At 49.5% G+C, this 22,183-nt stretch overlaps 1 protein-coding gene across 1 annotated transcript in view; it reads right to left on the bottom strand.

The window, feature by feature from the left end:
• Grk5 (G protein-coupled receptor kinase 5) overlaps positions 1-22,183 on the bottom strand; it is a 190,439-nt gene that overhangs the window by 107,437 nt on the left and 60,819 nt on the right. The window contains exon 2 of the mRNA XM_069988136.1: positions 785-880. Within this exon, the coding sequence (XP_069844237.1) occupies positions 785-880 (96 nt within the window). The remainder of the gene's footprint in view (positions 1-784; positions 881-22,183) is intronic.

The raw sequence follows: 22,183 nt of genomic DNA, 5'->3' as shown, positions 1-22,183 counted from the left end.
ACGTGGTGAAACCATTCAGGAAATCTAAAAAAATGGCCTTGAGTGACTTCACATTTCTGGTCAAAAGCAGGGTCATTTACCTACAGCCCTCGGCACAAGTCTGAAGCTGGGCCTGTAGAGCTCTGGGTAACAGAGCCACCCTGCATTTAACCCTCATGGGTCTGAGAATTAGACAATGTGTTTAGCACATGCATAAATTCTGATGGTCACCATCGTGTCCATAGGGCCCTGACAAGAACAGAAGACCCTCATCTATAATGTCCATTCCCAGCCCTGGTAGAGATGCCCATGGGGGACTGCAGAAAGAGGACTGGGCTACGCCACTGGGATGGCGGATCACTGGTAAGCAGCAACATTCCCTGGAGAAGGAAGAAGAGCCCAGAGATGGCTGCTTCCCGAGGACAGGAAGCACTAGCTGGAAGCACTAGATGGAAGAATGGAAAAGCTCTGCCTAGGGACTCAGGGTCTGGCCTGGACCACCTCCATTGCCCTCCTATGAGCTGTCATTCACAGTACCACTGTATCTCCATTTCCCTATGTGGAATAAAATAATAGGACCTGCCTCAAAGGGTAACTTGGGAACAACAATTGAGCCTCGTGCACACCAAAGTGTCAACAAATGCTGTATGTTGGTGCCCACTGGCAAAGATGTGAGTCTAGCATCATGCATCTCTGGAATCATACTGAGTTAGTTGAGTCTCATTGGACTTGCTACACAGATGGCTTGACATCAACCCTCCTGACTCCCCACACCACTAAGGGGGGGTGGAGTTGGTTGGCTTACCTATGGTTCTTCGGAGGTCTTCACACTGGCTGATGTGAGGAAACTTCAGGATTTCCTTCCACTTCTTGCTTTTCCCTTTGCGTTTTCCTCCACCCCCTGGAGAAATAAGGGAGAAAGGCTGATGTGGGTGCTGCCCAAGATTCAATGGCCTATGACCCATCCCAATGAACCTGTCCACCAGTTTGCTGCACTGGAGGCCCTGGGGGCTTTAAGTAAAACAGTGATGCATTTCCAAATCTCTTTCTCTCTCACACACATGCACACATACGTGTACATGTACACACACATACACATACACACACACACAAAATCTTCCAAGTGGGCAGCAAGCTTCAGAGTTTCCTGCATGGTCTTGCACCCATATACATCCACATCAGCACCCCACACCGTGCTCTTTCTCAGTAGCTCCCATGCTGTTCAGCTCACTTGGTGCCTAGAATTTGCTCCCAAGACTAGACCATAACTTTCCATGGCAGAAGCCAAGACTGTTACAGCTTTGTCTTCCCTGAAGACCTGGAGCAAATTCACAAGTCAGCCAACGGACTTTGGTCCCCTAGCTGCTCTAATTGTGTCCTCTTATTGCCTTTCTTCACCTGCAGGCCAGAGTTGGGGGTACCAGGACTTCAATTTCTACATGTCTTTAATCTCCACTTCCCAAAGCAGGAGGAAGTAGCCCTAAGGCCTGTCCCGCCTCATGTCCCTCACTGTGCCCACATCACGAACACTCGCAGAAAACCTGTGATGCACAGGCATGAGAAATGAGTACTTACAGCACAGTGAGGGGCAAACCCAGAGGGGGCCCATCACTCTTGTTGTACCAAACACACACACACACACACACACACACACACACACACACACACACACACACACACACACACACACACACACACACACACACACACACACACACACACACCTGAGTGTAGAGAAATCAGTAATAGAGCACTGCCTCTGGGTATGTATAGCCATGAGCCCACCAGTGTTTTGTACTGTGAACCTACAGGCACCCCTGCCATATAGATGAAGCACCTTCCTGTACTCTACCTTCACTCTATGCAGCAGGAACTATTACCCTCTCACTTGACAGAGGAGGAAACTGAGGTATGGAAAAGAAAGAAGTCACCTATGGGTACATAGTTCATAAATGGCAGAGTAGAGACTCTGGTCTGAGTGGAATCATGAACCTGAGTTCTTATATTCACTACTCTGTGTATAAACAATAGTTTAGATCCTTTGCAAGGACAAGAGGATCAAGAGAGTCAGTGTCACACCTCAGAGATGACATGGCATCTGGTAAAAGGAGCAGAAATCGCAATCCAGCTGAAGCCCAAGCTTGTGAGCTCCCAGAAACACTGCAGACTGGACTAGAGCCTGAAAAGGTCCTTCTGTTTGACCCCCACATGTGGCTTATTTGCTTGCTTGCTGTTCAGTGAACCAACCAACAACATTTAAACATTAGGAAGCTTTGCATACAAATCCAGAATCTGGATTTCTCACCCACAGTCAGGCTTCCCACAGGGCAAGAACCAGCTGGAGCTGGGCAGCAGCTGTCCTGTGGACAGGACATATGGCCTCCAGATGAGGCTGTCTCCAGTTGCTGGGGTACTCAATCAGGTGGCCTTCCAAGCCTCTGTACGGGGTCCTCCTATCTGCATCCAGAGGGTAGAGCTGTCCTCTAGAAATCAGTGTAAACACTGAGTGAGCCAATCCCAGCCATAAAAGTCATTAGAACTACTCTTACCATATTCCTCTCATTCCCCATGCCCATGTTACTGATTGTATACTCAGCTGGCATGAAGCACCTGTTCTAAGTAATAATATATGCATAACACAAAATGTTGTTTTAATCATTTTTTGGTATACAATTCAGTGGTTAGGAGCATTCGCACTGTTAGGCAATCATGACTGCCACCCACAATCATCCACACTCCTCACTGCTACCCACTTCAAATATACTTTGTGCCAATTAACCAATAGCTCTCATTCTTGCTGCCACAGCTCCAGTCACCTCTATTTCACTTCATGACTCTGTAAGAACCTCCAAGAACTCTCCAGGAACCTCCTATAAGAAGAATTATATGATATGTGTCTTTTTGTGTATGGCTTAATTCAGCTAGCACACCTTTAAGGTTTACCCATGCTGTGGCACATGTCACAAGTTCCTTCCTGACTGTATAGACACACAGCATTTTGTTTATCCACTCAGCTGTCACTGGACACTGGAGTTGCTCTTACTTTGGGACCATAGTTGGTATGTCCACATACACACACATCTGTTTGAGTCCCTGCTTTCAATGCCTTTGGATATGTAATCAGGAAGGGAGTTGCTGGGCCACATTGTAAGTCAATGCTCTTTTATTTTTTTATTTTTATTTTTTGGTCACTTAGCTTTTCAGCTCAAGACTGGTATTCTACTACTTGACCCACAGCTCCACTTCTGGCTTTTTGTGGTTAATCAGAGATAAGAGTCTCACTGACTTTCCTGCCAGAACTGGCTTCAAAACGACCCTGAGATCTCTGCTTCCTAAGTAGCTAAGATTACAACAGTGAGCCACTGGTGCTCAACCTAGTGTTCAACTTTTTTTTTTTTTTTTTTTTGGTCGGTCGTGGGGCTTGAACTCTGGGCTTGAGCGCTGTCCCTGTGCTCTTCAGTTCAAGGCGAGTGCTCTACCGCTTGAGCCATAGTACCACTTCCAGTTTTCTAGTGGTTTATTGGAGATAAGAGTATCACGGACTTTCCTGCCCAGGCTGGCTTCAAACCGAGATCCTCAGATCTCAGCCTCCTGAGTAGCTAGGATTACAGCCACTGGCGCCCGGTGTGTTCAACTTTTTGATGAAACAATGATGTGCTTTTTTGGGGGGAGGAAGGTTCCAGTCCTTTGCTCAAGGCTAGAGCCACAGCACCACTTCTGGCTTTTTTTGCTTATGTGGTGCTGTGGAATCGAACCCAGGGCCTCATGTATGCAAGGCAAGCACTCTACCACTGAGCCACCTTCCCAGCCTGTCCCTGAACTTTTTCATTCAAGACTACCACTTTAGCCACAGCATCGCTTCTGGTTTTCTGGCAGTTAACTGGAGACAAGAATCTCATGGAATTTCCTGCCTGTGCTGGCTCCAAACCTCAATCCTCAGATCTCAGCCTCCTAAGTAGCTAGGATTATAGGCATGAGCCACCAGTGCCTGGCAGGAATGATTTCTTATGAGATTCTACCTTCTGCTCACGTAGCCAGGAGTCTACATCTACATCTATGGCAACCAGGAGTCTACATCTACATCCACATATACAGTGCTTGTAGGCTGACTTAATCATTAATTTAAGAAAACTCACACATATTCACTGATTCATTCAAGCAGAATTTGCGTAAGTGACAGTTTCTCCTAGGAAATATCCAACAATGACTAGAGATGATTTTTAATTGTCACAACCTGCTATTGGTAGCTGGTAGGTACAGCCCAGGGATATGGTTAGACATCATACCATGCACAGGAACACCATCCCAAGCAAAGAATGATCAGCTCCAAAATGTCAACAGCAGTGATGTGGGAAAATGCTGAATTATTTAATGATGGTTTTGACCAACACGTAGGACAAAAACAGAGGTTGGGAAGATTTGTTAAGCTGAGGGCAGCTGTAGTGGGAGTGACAGAGGCAGTTAGAAGCACAAAAACTGAGGTGGAATTTCGGGAGGCAGGCAGCCTATACACTGACACCCAGAGTCTGCCCAGGCCCAGGGTGCAGGCTTTACAGGCATGTCTGGAGCATTAGTCTTAAACTTCCAGAACAGAACAGAAAGATGAGGAGAGGCAGAATAATGCCTGATCTTCAAAATCTGTGAATATATGAAGTAACATGGCAAGGAGAGAGTCCAGGTTCTAGATGGAATTATAGGTACATTTTCTTGAATTATCCAGCATCTTTCAATGTAGACAAGGGAAACAGATATGTCAGATCAGTATGACAAAATGTGAGAAAGACCAACCCAACTGTTGTGGGTTATAAAAATGGAAGGAGCCTCAAAACAAGGAATGTCAGAAGCTTCTAGAAACTGGCAAAGGCTAGGAACCAGATTCTGCCTATGAGCTTCCAGAAGGAATGCAACCAAGATCACACCTTGATTTTAATTCACAGAGAGCAGTGTCAGGTTTCTGGCCTCCCGGACTGTAAGATAATGAACATGTGTTGTTTTCATCCACTTAGTGTGTGGCCATTTGTTACAGCAGCTAATAATAAATCTGATACAGGATGCTCTCAAGCCTAAACACCTCCTACCTGCGTCTTGCCTCCAGCTCCTCTAATGCCCACCATAAACCTAACTCTCCATTAACTGAAATGGGCTAACGCAGTGCTTCACATCTTAATAAGGGCACCACTTCCAGACACATACATGGCTCAAGCATGCTGTGGGGTTAAGTCACATTTGACAATTCAAGTGTTGCCACAGTTTATTATTTCAATAGGATTTAATTGTTTCTCTGTATCCCAAGAGGTAGCCAGACCCAGTCATACTGCTATCGAAATCTCTCCCTCACCCTGGCTCCAGATGCCTCTGGTAAGTGCCCCACTTGGTACAAGTTATCAGGCTACAAGGGGCTGGTGGATCTGAGATCCTCTCAAGTAGCCGGTTTTTAAGGACTTTGTGATGATTCTGATGAGGAACTCCCTCAATCTGACAACTGTTCTAAAGTTAGAGAAAGTCCCTAAACATCACCAGAGAGATGCCCCCATCCAAGAGATGAGCACTCTTTCTGGGAACTTTGCCCTGATTTATCTCAGCTCTACTTGTTTCTTCTAAAAAGGGTCTCTAAGAAACTCTCTGGGGCCTGCAGCCTCCTGAGTGGATACTGTGAGATGGCCTCAGCCAGGCCTGAGCCCACTGTGCCCTCGGGTAGGGTCCACCAGAAGCTTTTAGGAGCCATAGCCCTGGTGTCTGCAGATGTGACCGTGGTCTTCCCAGCTGGGCAAAGGAGGGGAATGGGAAGGTTAGAGGCACTTTCCTTCCTGGCACAGAGCGCCTTCCTGTCAAAGATGCTTTACAGTCTGTCCCCACTGCCAACTTCCCCATGTTGTGGATGGAGACTAAGCATTTGTACACAGAAACTGCAGCTCAGAGACCAGAAAAGGCCCTCGTCATATAGGATTAAGTCATGCAGGCCCTGTTCAAATGGCTGATGTTCTGACATGGGCAGAACCAGGCCAAGGAGCTCCCTGTCAAAGTCAGGATGGCGGGAGAAAGAGAAGGAGGAGGAGGAGGAGGAGGAGGAGGAGGAGGAGGAGGAGGAGGAGGAGGAGGAGGAGGAGGAGGAGGAGGGGAAGGGGGAGGGGGAGGGGGAGGGGGAGGGGGAGGGGGAGGAGGAGGGGGAGGAGGGGGAAGAAGAAGAGGAGGAAGAGGAAGGGAGGAGGAGAGGAGGAGGTGGAAGAGGAGAAGAGAAGAAGAGGAGGAGGAGAAAAGGAAGGCACAGGCAGGAGCAAGAAGAAGAACTGGAGGCCTTTCCAGATTCTATTAGCCACCTGGCTGTTTCACCAAGAGCTTCTACTGTGATAGAGGACCCCATTATATAGGTAAGCAAGAACTGTGGGAAGCAGTGGAGAACTGGGAGCCTTGGCACTGCCCAAGCCTTCCAGCAGCCTGTCCTCCATATTACTAGATGTGCATGTGTGGAGGGTAAATGCATGTAATTCTGACCCTAGAAAATTCCATAGAGCCACAAATCTCAAATAGAACTTTCCAGGCAGAGTAGGGAAAGCCTGGGGTGCAGCCCGGGGTGTGTGAGGGCTGTGGTCTGTGGGCAGGTTCCAGCACCTCCAGGCCCCACCTCATGGCCACAGCTAGGGTTTCCAGAGCAGAAAAACCTCAGCCACAACGAAAGGATCCTACAACCTCAAATTAGGAAAACCAAAACCAATACCAGGCCCAGTGACTGGTCACCGCGGGGACAAGGAGTCAGGGCCTCCCCAGCACACTAAGCCCAAGAGAAAGAGTTCAGGAGTGGCCTGGGGGAGGCACACAACCTCAAGACAGCTCCCCTCAGGATGCTCTTCTCCTGAGCCTCATGCTGATGCCAGGACACCTCTCCCTAAAGGCTGTGTCCTTTGAATGACAGTCACAGTGTTTACCAGGGGCTCTCAGCCTATATGAAATATAAATAGTGGTAGTCATACTGTCACCTGTGCCTGCCATATACTGTACAAGAGAAAACACTGAACATAGCCATCACTCTCACCATCACCTTTCCATCATGAAAAATACCATCCTCAATACCATGTTCAATACCACAAGCACCATTTCCACTACCTCCATCATCATAAGCACCACCATCACAAATACCACTCCTATCATCGTCATCGCTACCATCACCATCCTCACTACCTATATCTCCACTATCCTTACCACTATAACCACCGCCATCATCACAACCGCTTCCCTCCTACCCTATCATTACCTCAACCACCACCAGCCGCATCACTTGCCACCACCAAAACCCAACAGCACCTTTATCACCATCTGCCATGACCATTGTTGTTATCACAACTATTGCCACCACTACCATCATCATCCCACCTGTATCACCATTATCAGGCTCTTTGTGGATGGCATAATTAAGGACACAGTCCTGGCATGGAAAAATAATAGGTCTCAACTACAGGTCTTGATTCCAAGGTTCGTCATGTCTCTACTACATCCCCCAGTCACACACATGTGCATATGCACATACATAAACATGTTTCTGTGCACATGCACGCACACATATATATACACAAACACACTATTCTATCCTAACACAAGAAAGGTGTTGGGCTGCTACCTCTTCAAACACCTCCTCAGCCTACTCTCAACATATCATTCCTTCACACGCACATTCACACTCACACACACACTCTAGATGTGTTCCCACCTGAGAACTCTGCTCTGGCTTAGGCGTCAATAACTTTTTTCTGTGGTCTCAAGGGCCACTTAATTCTCTAGGTCTTGTTTACATAGGCAATAGGTAAACAAATGGGTGCTGTCTTCCAATAAACTTTATTTATAAGAAGAGACAATACTAGATTTGAGACCAGCAGTCACTCGGTTTTCTTAGTTTGTCTTCTCTGGCCAGTCTCTCTGCCTGGAACCAGCTTCCTTCTGCTTGAGAGAAAACAGCCCCAGGGTAAACAGTTCTGCCCCTTTATGCTTTGCATAGCTCCATGCTTCTCCAGGAGGCTGACCTTGACCACCTTTTTAAAACAGAAACAATTTATTGAAATGAGGTTCATATGACATAAAACTAACCACTGTGAACAATTCATTGGCTTTTGCTGCATTCACAATATAGTACTAGCAAACAGTTCTAAAACATTTCTTATCACTCCAAAGTGAATGCCTTCAATTGCCCTTTCTAATTCTACCCCTGCTTTCCTCTGGTTTGGTGTTTGTGAGGCCTCCAACTCCTTGGACCTGCAAGTCTTAGTTTCTGTGGCATATGTCACCTTGTAGCATTGTATGCACCTGGCTTCCAGAGCTCTGTGGCTCCTGCTCCTGCCTGCTGACTTGGCCCGGCCTCCAGTAGAAGTAGACTTGGTGTGGGCAGGCATCTGCCACCCAGTCCACTAATTCCAATGCAGGGCTTGGACATGGTAACTGCCTAGTGAGTTTCTGGTGGATGGATAAACAGACAAGGAGGCAGGACAAAAGGGAAGGAAGGATTTTCATGGACATAGAAGCAAACACCCTAAATAAAAAAAGGAGAAGAAGAAGAAGGAGGAGAAGGAGGAGGAGGAGGAGGAGGACGAGGACGAGGACGAGGAGGAGGAGGAGGAGGAGGAGGAGGAGGAGGAGGACGAGGAGGACGAGGAGGACGAGGAAGAGGAGGAGGAGGAGGAGGAGGAGGAGGAGGAGGAGGAGGAGGAGGAGGAGGAGGAGGAGGAAGCAGAAAACACCCTGGTCTTCCCTGAGCCTCCATTTGCCCCTAAAAATGGGAACATACCAGCCTCCCAGTGAGGGGTGGGGCATATACACCCTCCCATTATCCCCACATGCATCTTTCCATCTGACACTGTCACTTATCCTGACGCCAAATCCAAAGTTCCTTCTAGTGCAAGCACGGAATGAACAAGATTCTCACCAGATGGGTAGAGCTGAGTGACCACAGGCCCTCTTCTCAGCCTCTCTGAGCCAGTTTCCTCACTGGCATAAGACCCTCCCTGAGTAAGGGTCAATCAAAGTTCTTGTATGGTGCCAAGCCAGCACAGGCCAGAACCCAACACCAAGCCTTCTTATTCTTCCTTCCACCCTCCCCTGAGGCCTCCTTTGCTCCTCTAGGGCTCTACCTCTCTGTGCATTAAAAGATCATTTCCTTCAGCAGGAAGTAGACTCTGTCCTCTCGCAAACACGACTGCACTGACCTGCTTTGAGACATCCTTTCCAAGGAAAATAATTTTTAAACATACTTTTGAGCTACTATGGTTTTGCCCACACTGGTTTTCACAGTTAAGAAAGTCTGGCCACAAAAACTAACTCTTCACTACAAAAGTAATCTCTTTCTCTCAGCAGGGCCCAACCTTGGCTGCTTATGACTTTATGATGGTTCCTCTGGGCTAAAAGAGAAGGAACAGTGGGAGGGGAAGGAGGGGCTGTCCCCTGAGAAATGCCCCTGGCAGCTGGGGGTTGGCCCCACCACATAGCTGCGGGTATTTTGTTGGAGAAATAAACAGGACTATTTGTTCAGGAAAAATGCCCCATTTTTCACAGGATAGTCACAAAAAAATATTTGCATTCCCTGTGAGTAATAATTACTGCCGCTCTTCTCATGGTTCTTGCATCACCTATTTAAATGAGGCCAGACAAACTCTGTAGAAATGCTTCCTAGTCAAAATCTACCCTGCCTCTCAGTACATTGCAGAACAGATATGACATGGGGACTCTGAGGCAGGAAGAGGTCAGGGACAATCGGGGCCTGGTTGAACCACACCAGCTCCATGATTTCAGAGCCTCATGACAGCACAGAAAAGTAGAGGTGAGGAAATACACCCAGAGACATCAAGTATCTGTCCCAAGGTCACCCACCTGACAAGGGCCTTAAGTAGGGTTTTGATCTAACAAAGCCTGGTTCTATCTCCCATCCCACAAGGCCCATAGAGGGAGTTAGCAAAAGAACTGGATGAGAGCTGAGCCCTGAGCAAGTCTCCCCAAGCACCCCAGAGAGGTACCTAAAGAGGAAGTTTCCAAAGCAGAGACAAAAATCTCCCATCTGCTTTATTTCAAACATTTCACTCTCAGAGCCTCTTGTCCCAACAAATGGACACCAGTCACCTCTGTCCTGCAGGCTAGGAACCAGATGGTGACCCGGGTTGTGTCTGCAGGCTAGGAACCTGATGGTGACCCGCGTTGGGTCCTGCCCAGGCCTTGGGGGTGAGTGGTCCCCAGAATAGCCCCGGGCTGCTGCTTCTGATGGAGTCTCTTCCTAATGAGGAGCAGGACTGGGGGTCCTCAGTCCCAGGAGTTCCTCAGTGGATCCATGAACAGTCCAGTTCCGTTCCCAAGGACTGCATCCTACACTCTATGGAACTGGCACTTTGTCAGCTCATGACAGAGCCGCTTTCTTTAAGGGCTGTGAAATTCCTGACTCAGGAAGGCTCTCTCTCGGGTCTAAATCACTCCTGGAGCAGCAGGTGGAATGAAGACAGAACTGTCCCTTTCAAGGTCCTTCAAAACCAATTGCTTTGGAATATGACAGGCGAAGGTTCACACTGGGCCCTGTGGTCAGAGCTCTGTGGCCTCTGGTAACCTACTTATCCTCTCTAAGCAGCAGATTCCTCAAATATAAGGTGAGAGTATGCCAAGCCAGGTGTGGTGACATACGCCTGTAATCCCAGCAAGTGGAAGGGAGAGGCAAGAGGATCACGAGCTTGCAGCCTGGGCTGTATAGTAAGACACTGTCTCAAACAAATTAAACTAAATTAACCAACATAAGGGTTATACCCTCCTCATCAGAAGGCTGCCAGGGATACTAAATGAGATCATCAACAGAAAACAATGGGCACTGGTTAGCCCTCTGTGAACATGAGCTGCCACCAGTACTCTCTGCTCTAACATTTAACCTCATTGAGGGTCCAGGACTTTGGGGTCAGAAGGGTCTTCATGTGTCCTGACTTGACTTCCCCAATGCTCCCTCCCATTGGACTCTGCATTCCCAGCATGCTTCCTGCATCCTCCAAGACTGCAGGGAGTTCATCTCTGCCTCCTTAACCCCGTGTGCCCATCATGCAGCACTCATGATGAGGTCCCACTTGTGCCTGCCACATGATCTCCACCCTGTAAGCACTTCCAGGCTGGTGGGAGAGGCTGACCTGGAGAACAAGGCCCGTAGGCACAGAGCAGGGTCATCTGACCCAGTCCATGAGGTATCCGCACAGTGAGGACCCTCTCTCTGTAGGCCCCACATCTCTGGTCCCCTGCAGGGATTTGGAGCAAGGCCTTCAGCTCGTGCCATGTTTCACCTGGGGTCAAGGGCCTGAGGCCCTGAAACTGTCTACCCTACAAGGCTGCTTCTTCCCTGAAAGAAGCTCCCAAGAGGCTCTGGGGGCCTGCCTTCCTCAGGGACCCCTCCCCTTACCCTGTCCCACCGGATTTCCCTGACAGGGTGCTGCTGCTCACAAGGGGTATTCCCCAGGAGCCAGCGGGGTCATAGGTCTGCAGGAAGCAGCAAGCAGCTGAGGGCCTGGGGGCAGGCTGACAGGTGCCAGGAAGCAGCCATGCTGTGGGCTGGTCTATCTCCCAGTTCTCAGAATGACTTGAGAGACAGTCCTCTGAAGACAACAGAGACTACGAAGCAGCAGGCTGAGTGACCCCAGGTCACTTGGAGGAAAAACATGTGCCTCAACCTCCCCACCCACACCTTCTTTCCTGTGCTCCTCTTCCTGTCCAACTGGATTGGGTTCAAGAGAAGCCCCTGGAGGGGGCTGGGAAGGAGTCAGGGGTGCGGGGAAGAGCCCAGGGGACTACAAGCTGAGCGCATATACGGGGATTCACAACGCCCAAGCTCGTCCTGGTCATGGGCCACTTCTGTTGCACACACATCTTCAGCCCGGTGCAGTACCACACCCTCACACAGACTGGGCAACTGAGGCCATAGGAGAAACAGGGGAACATTTGGGGTGCATCATCATCAAGTTGTCTCCTTCTCATCCATACTCCTAAAAATCACTGAATAACAAGTGCTGTGGCCATAGCTTTGATACCCAGAGGAGCCAGGACACCTGTCTCCCCTGCAAGCATGGCCTCAGGTGCTGCCAACCATGCTGGCTCAGCCTACCAACTTGTGCTGAGACATGGCACAGGCCCACTGCAGGTGATGCTCACAGGGACCAACACCTGCACAGTGTGCCCAGCTGGAGACTAACAGAAGGTGCTTGGGGATGCAGGCTTGCTGTGACCCTTTGCTCCTCTCTTCCTTCTTCCCCCACTGCCGAGTGAGCAGGGCCAAGCGCTGGGCTCCAAGGTCTTCCTCTGTTGAGAAGGGCTCTATTTGGAAGATGAGGCCTTGCCCCCAAGGAATTCAAACTCCAAAGAGTGTGCAGAAAGGAAAGCCAGCCAGCAGAAGACCAGCAAGCAGAACATGGCTTGCCTATGGCTGTGAGAGCAAACGGCCATAAATTGAGAGTATTAAAACAACACCAAATTATTACCTAGGAGTTCTGAAAGTCAGAAGTCTGCAACCAGAGTCCCTGGGCTTAAGTCAAGGTATGAGCAGGGTGGGCTCCTTTTAGAGGCTCTGGGGAAGATTCCTTTTCCTCCTTTTTCCTGACTATCTGGGTCACCTACCATCCTTGGATTGTAGCCCTTCCTCCACCCTAACGAGTGGTCACTGCGCACATCTGGCTACATCTGACCTGAGCTACATCATTTGACTGCTTTTTCTGTAGTCACATTTCCCTCTGCCTCCCTCTAAGAAGGGCTCTTATGCGAGGGGCCCACACGGATAACCCAGGATAACGGCCCCAGCTCCACACCCTTCGCTTGGTCACCTCTGCGGTCCTTTTTGACATGTATATAACGTATCTACAAGCTGCAAGGCTCACATGTCAGCTTTGGAGAGCCATTAACCAGCCTATTATAGTGGACCACAATTGCTCTAGAGACAGACTGTCTGGGTTCAAATCCCAGCTGTGTCTTTTCATAGCTGTGTGACCAAGTAACTCAACTCCCTGGACTTCACCTCGCTCCTGGGTAACTGCAAAGACATGTGGTAATGAGCTGAGGAGTGCACGGAAGCTCTAAGAATGAGGGCTATGACTGCTGGCCCCTTCCTTCTACCAGGCTAACAGGTGGACATCAGAGCTAGGAATCTGGCTGGTCACCAGCTTCACTCTAAGTGAACAGCTGGGATGTAGATACAGAGGCCCTGAGTGATACAGATCACGGGGAAGTTTCTCAGACACCCCTACCCAGCTCAGTGCAACCTGAAAAAAAGGTCACATGTGTTCCAAGCACCCAGAACTTGGCAGCAGATGGAAGGTTCTGCAGGCAGGAGTTTGGGAGAGGGAGGCAACAGGACCAACAGGAAACACCTGCAAGGGTAGAAGCCAGCCAGATTCTCACCACAGTTCCCACACATCCATTGGGCGCAGGGCCCAGTAGACGTTGCAATCCCCCCTGGGAGAAGCCAGCGAGAATCATCTTGGTGAGAGACACTGAGCCTCCTGCTCTGCACCAAGTGTCAGCCAGGCCTTGGCTCCTCTGTGTGACCTCTGTTGGGAGAGGTCAAGAAGAGGGCTAGCTGACCTGCTCTCAACCCCCAAGTCTCAGCCAATTCCAGAAGAGCTGTGTGCACACTTAGCTCTGTGTTGGGCTGTTGGGCTGTTGGGCTGTGATGCTTGTAGAGTGTGCCACTCAGGCTAAAGGGGCTGCTCACAGGTGTCTGGTTAGCAGGTGAGCAAAACAGTGACTCACCTCACAGGTGGCCAGTGAGCAGACAGAGTCTGCCCCAAAGAAGCGGGGAACCACCTCAGTCTTTGGCAGAGCTCCAGCTGGACTCTGGAGCCTCCTACCACAAAGGGCTGACCTGCCCACAAGGCTTCCCCAGCTCACAGCCCAGCCTGATGGGACTGCCCCCAGCCACCACAGTCCACCAGCTGACCACAGGATGCCCAGAAAGGCCCTCCAAAGGCTAGATACTCCCTCGTTCACGCTCATCCACTGCTGCACCACAGAGCAACCAACACTACCCAAAAGCTGCCTCTTGACCACACCTACAGTTTTGCTAGGTCACAAAAGACAGAAAAGACAAAGCCCAAACTGGAGTTTTCCAGGCTCTCCAGTTCCAGGTAACACCACGCCCTCTGCCTTCTGGATCCAGGAAGGTGATGAGTCAGCCACTCCAGGGCAGAAATGGGAGCAGCAGGGCTTGTGCTGTGCTGTACTGCGCCGGCTGGCACCGTGGGTTCAGCCACACCCTGGTTCTGGCTAGGGAGGGGATACCCAGCAATAGAAAGGGATTATGAGAGCCCTGGCAGTGCTCCCAAGCAAGGTGACACTGCATTCCCTTCTCTCCCTTTCTGTTCCACATGCATCCGCTCCTGTGTCTGCAGGCTCCCTGATGAAATGCACGTCATTCCCGCATCTCTGTAGTGGCCACCACCTGGGCCAAACCAGCCTTCTCCTCTCCCACCTCTGCTCTTCTTCCATCCAGCCTGCTCCACACAAAAGCCAAGGTGATTCAAACCCAGATCAAATCCTGCAATTCGCTGTTTTGTTATTGTTCGTTTGTTTGTTTGGGGGGGGGGGTCAGTCATGGGGCTTGAACTCTGTCTGGGCCTGGGCGCTGTCCCTCAGATCTTAGCCTCCTGAGTAGCTAGGATTACAGGCATGAGACACAGGCGCCCAGTCAAATCGTACAAGTCTTTCATTGAAAGTGCTTGAAAGAGCCCTCCTAAGCTTAAGACTAACAAGTCATAAGTGGACCCACCAGCTGGCTTGGTCCTGTTGGGATGCCCCCCTGCCCACAGAGGCCTCCTGCCCACAGAGACCCCCACACACACACACCACGCTGGGAGGCCATCCACCTACAGAATTCAGGTTTCTGAATTCCACTGTGGATGGAAGCTAATGCTTCCATCTTACAGAGACTACACCTTTTTGAACCTCATCTGCTGTAGTTCATTGGCTTCGGTGTTCATCTGAAGTCACTCATTTATATATTGATAGATGGGTATTTATACGTATGTCTGATCACATTCACTTCTCAAGCACCATCCTGCCCACTTCCTTGATCACTGTGGGCACACGCTTAGTGCCCTCCATAAGTTGTTCCCATCTTCCTTGCTGTACCACCTGGGGAAGGTCAAACACCATCTCTGAGCCTCCAGGACCCCTCTTGTAAAATGCTAGAGGTTGAAGCTGGCAACCTCTAGTCCACTTTCCCTCACTGGCTGGGGGTGGGTGGGAGGAAGAGAGGGCAAGGCAATCAAGGAAGGAGGGAAGGAGCAGATGTGGCTGCAGGAGGGAGGCTGGGGGGGGGGGGAGAGGCCCCACCGGGCACCCTGGGGATAGTCATTCTGCCTCTGTGGAAGGGTCCTGCCACCTCCTGATCAACCACAAAAACAGAGGAATTCCAAAAACCCAGGATTCTGTTGGTTAGAAAACATGGTTAGTGTAGAGCTGTTGCCACTTTCTAGGGCAGAGGGTCAAATCACTCCCAGAGAGATCAAGTCACCTCCCTAGTAGCTATCAGCTGGTTTGTCCCAAAGCCACCTCATATCTCCTGCATCTGAGATGTCATGAGCCACTCCAAACTCCTTGGAGCAACACAATATCTAACAGAACTGTGCCAGCAGAGAGGAAACACTTGAACTTTAGGGCTTAGAGAAATGTATCCGTTTGTTGTTGCAATGGAGAGGTGGGTCTCCAGGGAGACAGAATCTCCCACCTAAAAAAGGGAGCACAGAGCTGCAGGGGCACAGATGGACAATGGTTCCCTTAGCAGAGACCGATTTTGCCTTCATGTGCTTACCTTAACATGAGTGCCGAGGCCAGCAGGATGGCTGGGCGACCTCTTAGAAATACTGCCCTGCTTCAGGTTTTCTACCCAGGCTCACAACTTGAGGAACACGGCTAATTACTGAGCTGGAAAGTGGGTGAGCTCAAGAAGACTAGTGTCTCTTTGCCTGTGGTGCAAGGGGTGACATCTAGGGGGTGCTCAAGGGAAAGGCAGAAGACTCCCCATTTCTACAGAAAACACCATGAGGACGTTCACTTTTACTGCAGCACAGACTTATAGGAGACTTGGGAAGGTTCCAGAACATATTTCAAGAAGCTGGAAGAGACAGCTCTCCATACACACTCAGGCTCTGACATGTGGGAATCTAGAGGATTCTCAAGACAGTCCAGCGCACCTCTGTTGACCTTGCGACCTTGGGAGGCGACCCACTTGGACTTCTCTTTCAAGTCCCAGGAACCAACACCCCTTCCCCTCACGCATCGTAGGATGCGTGCAGAAAATCATGCGCGTGTGTGGATTCCAAAGCCACCACTGGGCGACACACAGCAATAGGGTCACAGATAGGCAAAGAAAGCCATGCTGTGGTCACACTCACCTGGGGCACTGCTCTCTGATGAGGCCTCTGCAGTCTGCACTTTTCTATGCAGAGTACCCATCAGTCCAAAGCTCAGCCCCAACATAGGCCATGTTTTGTGAACCTTGCTAAGACATTAACAGGAGAACGAGTATCTTACATAAAAGGAAGGTGAGATGGTCTTCTCGACTCCTGTTTCACCCTGGGACTCAGGGGAAGTCAGGAGAACCCCGCCACAGCACAAGGCAACCTCTATTGCTTGCCAGTCGCACATGGACACCTTTCCCCAGACTGAGCTGTCTCTTTGCTATCCCCCATAATATGATGATACACCCACACGTGTGTCATTCTCAGTAACACACCCAGGTTGATCCCATCCAGCTTGAGGATCAAACCCTGTGGTGAGTCCTTTAGAAAGTTAACACATCAGTAGTCGAGTAAATCAAATGTCAATTCTATACCACAGGCCCACTTCCTGCACACCTTTCAATTTTAAAAACATACCTGGTGCTGATGGCTAGTGCCTATAATCCTAACTACTCAGGAGACTCAGATCTGAGGATCAGGATTCGAAGCCAGCCAAGGTAGGAGAGTCCATGAGACTCTTATCTCCAATTAACCACCCAAAACCTAGAAGTGGAGCTGTGGTTCAAATGGCAGAGGGCTAGCCTTGAGCAAAAAAAAGTTCAGGGACGGCACAGAAACATGCCCAGTGGCAGCTGGGATTCAAACCTTGATCTGTGCAATGTTCTCTCAGTACCATTCGCCTGTCTCCCAGGCCCACATGCCCTCTGAGGTCCTCAAGAAAGGTCAGGAGCAAAACACCCTGCCATACATTTAAGCTGAGGACAAGGGAGCTCTGTGTCTCTCCGGCTCTTCAAGGCAGAGCGGGAGGGTGGGGGTACTTCTCCCCAGGCCCCAGGGATTAGCAGGTGGCTGTCAAACCTCTGAGAAGACAGAGTACTGCTGTCACCAGCAGACCAAGAGTCACACTCACCCGGGCATCTACTTCTCAGGTTTAACATAACAATAGAACATTGCTCCCACTCCTCTCTGGAGGGTCACCAGCAGAGTCACTAATGAGGATAGCTCCCACCCACCTCCCTTTCCTGGCACTGACTGCACCTTAGGGCTTTACTCCAGACCATCATTAGCGCTCCAGGAACTCTACCAGCCAATCATCCACGTGATGGGGCAGTAAGTGCTAGGTGTACCTTGTCAGAAAGAAGTGGATTCACTGGGCATCTTGTGCCTGCGACTCAGCAGATCAACAGAAACTGGGTGTACCAAACACCACGGTCCACACCAGTGACAGCCCAGTGGGCAGGGCAAGAACTAGGTTTGAAGTATATTTTTGTTTAGAATTCTCTGAAAGAACCCTCCTATCCCCTAACTACCATCCAAAGGCAGAAATCCCAACACAATGAGCAGGTGAGGATGGGTATGGGCATTCCCTGAAGCCAAGATGCCAGGTGAGGGTGAAAGCTAGAGAGGGAGGAGGGAAATGGGAGGAGGGAGGAGCAGGAGTTGACTGAAGCCTGAGCCAGTAGTTCCTTCAGGGATCTGGGGAGCAGCACAGTGCTTTGGTCACACCCTCACCCCAGCACCAGACTGGATAAACAGAACCACCGGTGGCAAAGGGAAGCCCGCTCCCTGACACCTGCTTTTCTGAGGTTGCCAGGCTGAACCTAATCCTGGGTGTGGCTAAAACTGGGGGCCAGACTTCTCTGAGATTCCTGCTGCATTGGTGACACTTTGGAAGCTCTGAGGACCCCTCCTCCTTCCCCTCCAGTACAAACTTTCAGCAGGCAAGAGAAACTGGAAGATCGGGAGTAACTCCCCAGCCTTGGTGCCGCTGCAGCCCAGCTGCCTGGCCACCACCTGCCCAGAGCCCGTGCAGAGGCCTTAGTCCTGCTTCCCCTGCTTCTCCTGTCACCTAACTCACCTCACAGCCACCTCAAGGCCCATTCCACCACTCCAGGACACCTGTCCTGTCCTGTCCTGTTTTCCCATGCCTCCCGCTATCCTAGGCTATTCACACCCCTGATCCCTTCTGACTGAGGCACACACTGACTCACTGCCAGGCACAGAGGGCTGCGAACTCTGGAGAAGTCTGGTTGCAAAATGGACAGACAAGAAGAAGCAAAGCTCCAACACCAGATGGAGGCCTGTGTGGGCAGAAGGCTCTCGGGAGAAGGGGGTCTCAGTGTGGCTCGGGAGGATGGGTAGGTGAACACAGAGGAAGGGCCAGGGGGTGCCTGGGAAGGGGAAGAAGGAGAAGCAGAAGCAGGAACTAGCTGATGGGAGGGAGGTGAGGTGAAGGGGTTGTCAAGTCTCAGAGGAGAAGGGCTGAGACTGGGAGCAGCAGAAGTGAGAGTAGCAGGGGGCGGAAGTACTGAGGAAGGGCTGAAGTCAGGAGCAGGGGACAGGGATGACGACAGGGTCTTCCAGGAGCCCCAGGGCGGGGGTGGGGGAGTTCTTACTATCCCACCAACGCTGTTAAGAGAGTGCTACATGTGAGCAGTCCCTAGCTTATCCATTTGAGGTCATTCTCAATCAATTAGCCCTTCCAGAATTCCTATGTTCAAGCAATGTCCTGAAATACAGGCCTGAGTGACACCCAGACCCTGTCAAGGGCTGAACAGAACTTAGTTGCACAGATTAAAACAAAGGAATCACATGGAGCCTATACAAGTCAGGCCAGAAAGATCTGGTGCCAAAACAGCCTCCAGAGAGCTATGGACCAGCCCGCCTGGGTCAGAGACACTCAGGAAGGGGCCACCGGGCCTGAACACCAAGGATGAAGTGAGCCACTCTCCACTCTATCTATCATCGTGGGGCTGTGTAACAGTGGCCAAGACATCAGACCTCTGCAAGTCTCAGATTCTACATCTATCTTCTGGATAAGAATTCAAGCTCTACAAAATGTGCATACATGCACATATGCACACACACGCATGCACGCGCATGCGCGCGCGCACACACACACACACACACACACACACACACACACACACACACACACACACACACACACACACACACACACACACACACACACACACACACACACACACATACTCTCTCTGACCAAATGCAAAGACATTAAATACTTCCTGGGAGGGAAAGGCTTGCTTACAGCCCTCAGTCAGTCTAGTCCTTACAGCTAAAAAAGGAAAAGAAAGATACCCAGAAATCCTGGATCACAGCAATGGTCAACTCATTTGATGTTGGTATAATTTGGGGAGAGAAAGGGAAAAAACAAATTGTTTAAATAGGGATACAGGTGGACCCATTGCAACAATGAGATGTATAAGACATTATGTCGAAAAACAAACTTTACAACTTGGTCGGGGGGCGGGAAGGGGAAAAAGGAGGAGGCAACAATGCTTGACAAGAAATGTACTCATTACCTTGCTCATGTAATTGTAACCCCTCTGTATGGTATTTTCACAATAAAAAAAAAAAAAAAGAGCTGTAGATTCAACAAGCAGAAAGCACTGAAAGAGGAGTCAAGCCACATACACTCAGTGCTAGGTAGGAAAGAGCTTCAAGTAGCCCCCATGATACCAAAACAAAAAAACAAAAACAAAAACAGAACAAAACAAAACAAAACAAATACCTTTGCTCTCCCTATCCCCTAGAACTTTTTTATGTTAAAAAATAGTTTCTGAAAATAAAATTTGCTCCTTTACCATATTTTCTCATGAAGTTAAAAATACAAGTGTTATTAGAAGGGGAAAAGTTTTGTTTAAGGTCAGGGACGGGGAAGGCATGTTTTTTGAAATCTCAGAAAATAAACAGACTCAGGCCTCGTCGGCAGGCTCTCTGGGAATGTGACCTGGAGTGCAGCTAGGGTCGGAAAGCCTTGTTTAAAGAAAAGGTTGCTCCTTCAACGACTGGACATCACTGAAGAATCAAATCACAGACTGTGGCAAGAATGTTAGTCCAAAAAAATCTCTCTTTTAAACAAGGTGCAGTGTATGTGGTAGTAACTTGTCCTGAAAGATTTGATTTCAAAGAATTTAAAGCACTTTGAAAACTCAATTAATGAAGGGATTGTTATAAAATGAGCTAAATGGCCTGATGAAATATTAACAGTTGCTCACTGCAGGGCATAGGGAGCTCATTATTTTTATACTATCCTCCCTATTTTTGAATAATTTAAATTTTTTCATAATGAAAAGTCTTTTAAACTCCTAGTAAAATATCATACCTAAAGGCCACAAAATAAATAAATTTGGAATATTCACAGCAGGGTTAATAAAAATGAATAGCCTTCTGAATCTGTGAAATGATTTGTTCTATAAAGTACTTCATGTACAACTTCTAATTGTGCTCACAAGGAAAGAAGGGGTAACTGGCCACATTTTACAGAGAGAAGCGGAGGCTGGGGCTTGCCTGAGGACTTCTTGCCAAAAAGTCATGAAACTGGGACTGGACTTTGGTCACAGGGCCCACCGCATGCTTGTGTTCCATCCGGAGCCAACCCCCACACCCAGCACCTCCCTGCTCCTCACCCCTGGCCTGTGAATATGGCTGGAATTAAATCAGGGCTTTTTTGTTGTTCCAGTCCTAGGGATTGAACTTAGGGCCTTGCGCTGTTCCTTAGCATTTTCACTCAAGGCTAGCACTCTACCACTTGAGCCATAGCCCCACTTCCAGCTTTTTAGTGGTTAATTGGAGATAAGAATTTCAAGAAGTATCCTGCCTGGGCTGCTTTTGAACCATGATCCTCAGATCTCAGCCTCCTGAGTAGGTAGAATTACAGACGTGAGCCACTGGCACCAGCAAATAGGGGCCTTTTTATGTTTAAAAAAAAAAAAAAAGTTTTGCCTACCATGGATCCTTTCACCATGCTACCACCACCAGCACTCCCTTGTATTTCTACATCACTGTGTAGAGGTTTAGGAACAGCACCCAGAGACCCCATCAGTTCTTTGGCTCTGACTGTCCACCCAGCATCTATCCTCACAGCTGGGTCTTCTGACCCAGGCCTCGCTAGGCAGTGGATGCTCTTCCATGTTAAATTCCCTGTGGCACAGAGCAAATCATCACAGGACATATTCTTGTTCCAAGGCCTGACTCAACCCTCCAGAACCTCATCTGGTGGGAGAAACTGACCACAGAATCTCCCAGTCAATGCCCTCAACCCATGAATCCTGATGGAGAGCGAGGCCCAAGAGCTTGCTCTCACTACCTACCTCTACTGTACCTCAGGACCAAGCCAGGGAATGTTTCATTCAACGTCCACCTACAAAAACACTACTCCTTACTGCTCACCCCAGCCTGAAACTTTTAGTCTTCCCTCTCAGTAGCTGCCTCTTTGCCTGAGAGACCCTTAGAAGCTTCCTTCAATTTGACTCCCATGATGGATGACTCTGATGACTTCACTCCAGACCTGGGCTCTGAGATGGCCTTTCTTTGTATACTCAGAACCTCTGTTATGTCTGAAACCTCATAACCTTTCCCTAGGAACACATCGTACCTGTTCTCTGCTGCAACAGACTTTAGCCAAAAGCAACAGAGCTCCAAGCCAGATCCCCAGGCAGATGGCATATCCTCCTCTCACAGCTCCAGTGCTGGGACTCAGGAGCTCTTCGCCCAGGGACAGCCACTACTGAGATACAGCTTTGCAAAGGTGGCTTCCTTCTACAGCACTCACGCTTGGGGAGGCTTCTGGTACGTTGGGGGAGCCCATATGCTCAGGCCTGTCCCAGTCCCCATTACCATTTTCTAATGCTTCCTTCTGCTCCAAAAGCCCAACAACACCCAGAGTCACCCATTTGATGGGAGGCCCTGGGCTGAAATCCCAACGCCAAAACCAAAAATAGAACACTGGATTTTGA

The sequence above is a fragment of the Dipodomys merriami genome, unplaced genomic scaffold, assembly GCF_024711535.1.
Source record: "Dipodomys merriami isolate MVZ:Mamm:240054 unplaced genomic scaffold, mDipMer1.0.p SCAF_35, whole genome shotgun sequence".
Classification (NCBI taxonomy): domain Eukaryota; kingdom Metazoa; phylum Chordata; class Mammalia; order Rodentia; family Heteromyidae; genus Dipodomys; species Dipodomys merriami.
This window is presented reverse-complemented; position numbering and strand designations above follow the sequence as displayed.